The sequence below is a fragment of the Anopheles bellator genome, unplaced genomic scaffold, assembly GCF_943735745.2.
Source record: "Anopheles bellator unplaced genomic scaffold, idAnoBellAS_SP24_06.2 scaffold01245_ctg1, whole genome shotgun sequence".
Lineage (NCBI taxonomy): Eukaryota > Metazoa > Arthropoda > Insecta > Diptera > Culicidae > Anopheles > Anopheles bellator.
Window position 1 is genome coordinate 1 of NW_026685368.1, and position 3,030 is coordinate 3,030.

A 3,030-nucleotide genomic window follows, 5' to 3' on the forward strand; every position below is an offset into this window, starting at 1 on the left:
CCAGGAGTCATTTTCATATATATCAACGAAAAACATCAAGTAAGACCATCAGGCTTTTAATACTATTTATGTGAATAATACTAGTTTATAATATGAGCACAATGCATGCAAAATAATTACTCGAGTTATGTTTTCATTCTTCATTAAAATACTTCACTTAAGCCGACGAGCACGCAGCTTTTCGTGTTGAAATTGAGATTCACTGCTTTGTACAGAAAAAATCAATATGTTCAGCATTTCATGGAAATCAACTAAACAAAAAAATATATTCCATCGATTGCTTCTAAGTTGAATTGAATTGCCAATCGAGCGGAATAATGTATCGGATTATTTTATCTACTTCAATGCTACAGCCATGCAAATTAAGTCTCCGTCAAATTTATCCATTTATTATTTCAGTAGTTTCGATTTTCTTCACTCTAAGAATGAAAAAAGCACACAAATAGTTAATTCAAACAATCGATCTAAAATGTATAAATTGAAAACCTGTAAATTAATCACTTTAGATGATTAAAGATTTGCGCAAAGGCAAAAATACATGAATGAATCCCTTTTGATCTTTAATTACTTAGTACAAAACCTTAAAACCCTAAGGCAATCGTATTAAATCGTGATGAACGCTACATCTGATAAAGCCGCTGCGGTACTGTAGAACGATACATTACTCTAATAAGGCGTTGCTGCATCTCTCTCCTTACAACGTCGTGTAATGCGCCTTGCAGTGCACGATGAACTCGGACACGGGATCGTTGTCACCTTCGCCGCGCATCGAACCGGTAATCTCCTCGTTTTCGACCATCGGCAAAAACAGCTGCACAAACTCGGCCGAGTACGGATGTGTGATCGTTTCCAGCACCTCTGTTACAAAGTACCTTATGAGCGAGATATCTGTATCACCCCGTACGCAACACTGGCTAATGTACTTCACTACGGGTACCACACAGCCAAACGCCAATAAATTAATCATTCGGTCGAGCAGCATCTTCTTCATCTCAAGCTGCACCAGGATTTCTAGCTCGTCCTGCTTCGACTCGAACAACTTGATCAAAAGCCGTAGGATCTGATCATGGAGCGATGCATGCACACAGACTACCTCGTCTAGAACCGCAAGATGCAGTGGGCAGCTTTCGGTGCACAGCTTGAAGTAGGACGGCTCCGTCACCGTGTTCTCTACCCAACGGATCACACCCACGCCGACCACCGGAAAGCGGATGCAGTTGTATAGAGTTGAGATGTCGGCCACCAGTTCGCTCGAACCGCGGCTCACGTTGCAAATCTCGTGCACTTTCTCAATGGCACTGATTGTCGCTTTTAGTTCATCTTTGTTGGTGTGTCGGTGTGTCGAACCCGCTATGCCAACCGCAGACGCTGCACCCTTGCCTTGTCCTTTCTTGCTGGAAGTTTCGCACACACTGGCTGCGTAAGCGAGCAGATAGATGTATTTCGACTTGTGTTCTTGATTGATTTTCACGCCCACCTTGAACAACGAGTCTACGAGTAGGTCAAGAAACTGCGGATTTCGAATCAGATCGATCGGGGGCGGCTCCGGCGAGGAGTAGTTTCTATACAACACCGTTATATCGGCCGGGTTTAACGTGTTCCGGGATAGCATTGAGGTGAGCGCTTCACATGCTTGCGGGTGCCGTGATGAACCATTCAGTGCCATTGTTATGGGTGTTACGTTATGATTGCTGATAATGAAAGTAGAGCAAAAGGAAAATTTATCATTTATTAGTCAACGGCACTATTTTGCCACATACTCACTTTTTGAGTGCGTATTTGGTAATTTCCTGTGAGAGCCGTTTCATTATGAAGCCACCCTTCGGTTCCTGTGACAGTACTTGTATCAACACCTGACTGTAGACGTAAGTGTGCTGCCCATGACAAACCATCTTGGCAACTTCCTCCATTGCGCCCTGCCAGTCCTCCGGATGGCTAAGAAACTTGGCGATTGCCGTTTTGAGAACCCGCGAAAACACCTCAATCTGTTGAGCTGCGGTCGAGATGGATGTTATCTCGCTCTGAAACCCGGCGTCCGAAATGAGCTTGATGGTAAAGTTCAGCATTAGACAATCCGGGTACTCCTCTGCTAGGCGGTAAATGAGCGATCGCCATGTGTGGTGTTCAATCATCTCTGTCAGCCACCCGGGCGTGTCGCCCTCTTCGGTGAAAATTTTATCAGCCTTCTTTGGATCAAACGTTTTGAGAATCATGTCTTTCAGGTGATTCTCCACCATGGCCTGTACATCGGTGACACGAACACCTGCCAGGATGAGCCACTCAGCGAGCAGATTCGCCATCTGTGCTACCGCCGTGTAGTTGACAGACACCTGATTGATAACCTGTTCAGGAGTTCCACCTGCTTGGAAGTAGCGCTTCAGAAGTGCGAAAATCGTCGGCTCCATGATGTAGTCTGTGCTAGAGAACGTGGACAGACACTCTTTGAGCACTTCCTTCGGGTTTTCGAGTGGTTCTTCGTGGCCCTCTCCCTGCAAAGAACGATTTACATCAACATTGTTTAAAGTATTCTGTGAATGCTTTCAGGCATCTTACATCTTCGTTTGGTTGAGTTTTGCGACCGCCCCAGGCCGCCTCGTCATCGTATTCCTCCATTTCGATACAACTTCAATGAACCTCGTGTAGTAATATGAAACTTATTACGGCACAGCCGTAGCAAATACAAGCTTCACTGTTCTCTTGTTTCTCGCGTTGATTTCGTTGATTTTGCCGCCTTCCACGCCGTTTACTCTTCAAGATCGAAGTGCTGAGAACATGTTTTGTGTGTCAATGCCACAGTACGAGTTTTGAATGTGCAGAAATAAACGATGATACAATACGTCAATACGAATTAAAATACAATTAACAACACTGGAAAAATTTAACGAAATGTACCAACGGATGTGAACAAAACCTTCAAATATAAAATAAAAAGAAACAAAATTATCGACATCTAGCCATATAAACCCTTTTTCAAGCGTAAAGTCCAGGAGTCATTTTCATATATATCAACGAAAAACATCAAGTAAGACC

General features: G+C 43.8%; 1 protein-coding gene across 1 annotated transcript; it reads right to left on the reverse strand.

Moving 5' to 3' along the window:
• Positions 1 to 479: 479 nt before the first annotated feature.
• On the reverse strand, positions 480 to 2,686 carry LOC131214518 (negative elongation factor D-like). Its single transcript, XM_058208884.1, has 3 exons — positions 2,554 to 2,686; positions 1,765 to 2,489; positions 480 to 1,691 (listed from the first exon to the last, which is right to left on the reverse strand). The coding sequence occupies exons 1-3, from the start codon at positions 2,611 to 2,613 to the stop codon at positions 695 to 697; spliced, it is 1,782 nt and encodes a 593-aa protein (XP_058064867.1). The 5' UTR covers positions 2,614 to 2,686; the 3' UTR covers positions 480 to 694.
• Between the last annotated feature and the right edge of the window lie 344 nt (positions 2,687 to 3,030).

Bases quoted from the DNA above. Each gene is read 5' to 3' on its own strand.
- LOC131214518 (XM_058208884.1), bottom strand. From the start codon at position 2,613: ATGGAGGAATACGATGACGAGGCGGCCTGGGGCGGTCGCAAAACTCAA. The intron at 2,490-2,553 runs GTAAGATGCCTG...CGTTCTTTGCAG, and splicing joins AAACTCAACCAAACGAAGAT to GGAGAGGGCCACGAAGAACC. The intron at 1,692-1,764 runs GTGAGTATGTGG...TTTCATTATCAG, and splicing joins ACCAAATACGCACTCAAAAA to CAATCATAACGTAACACCCA.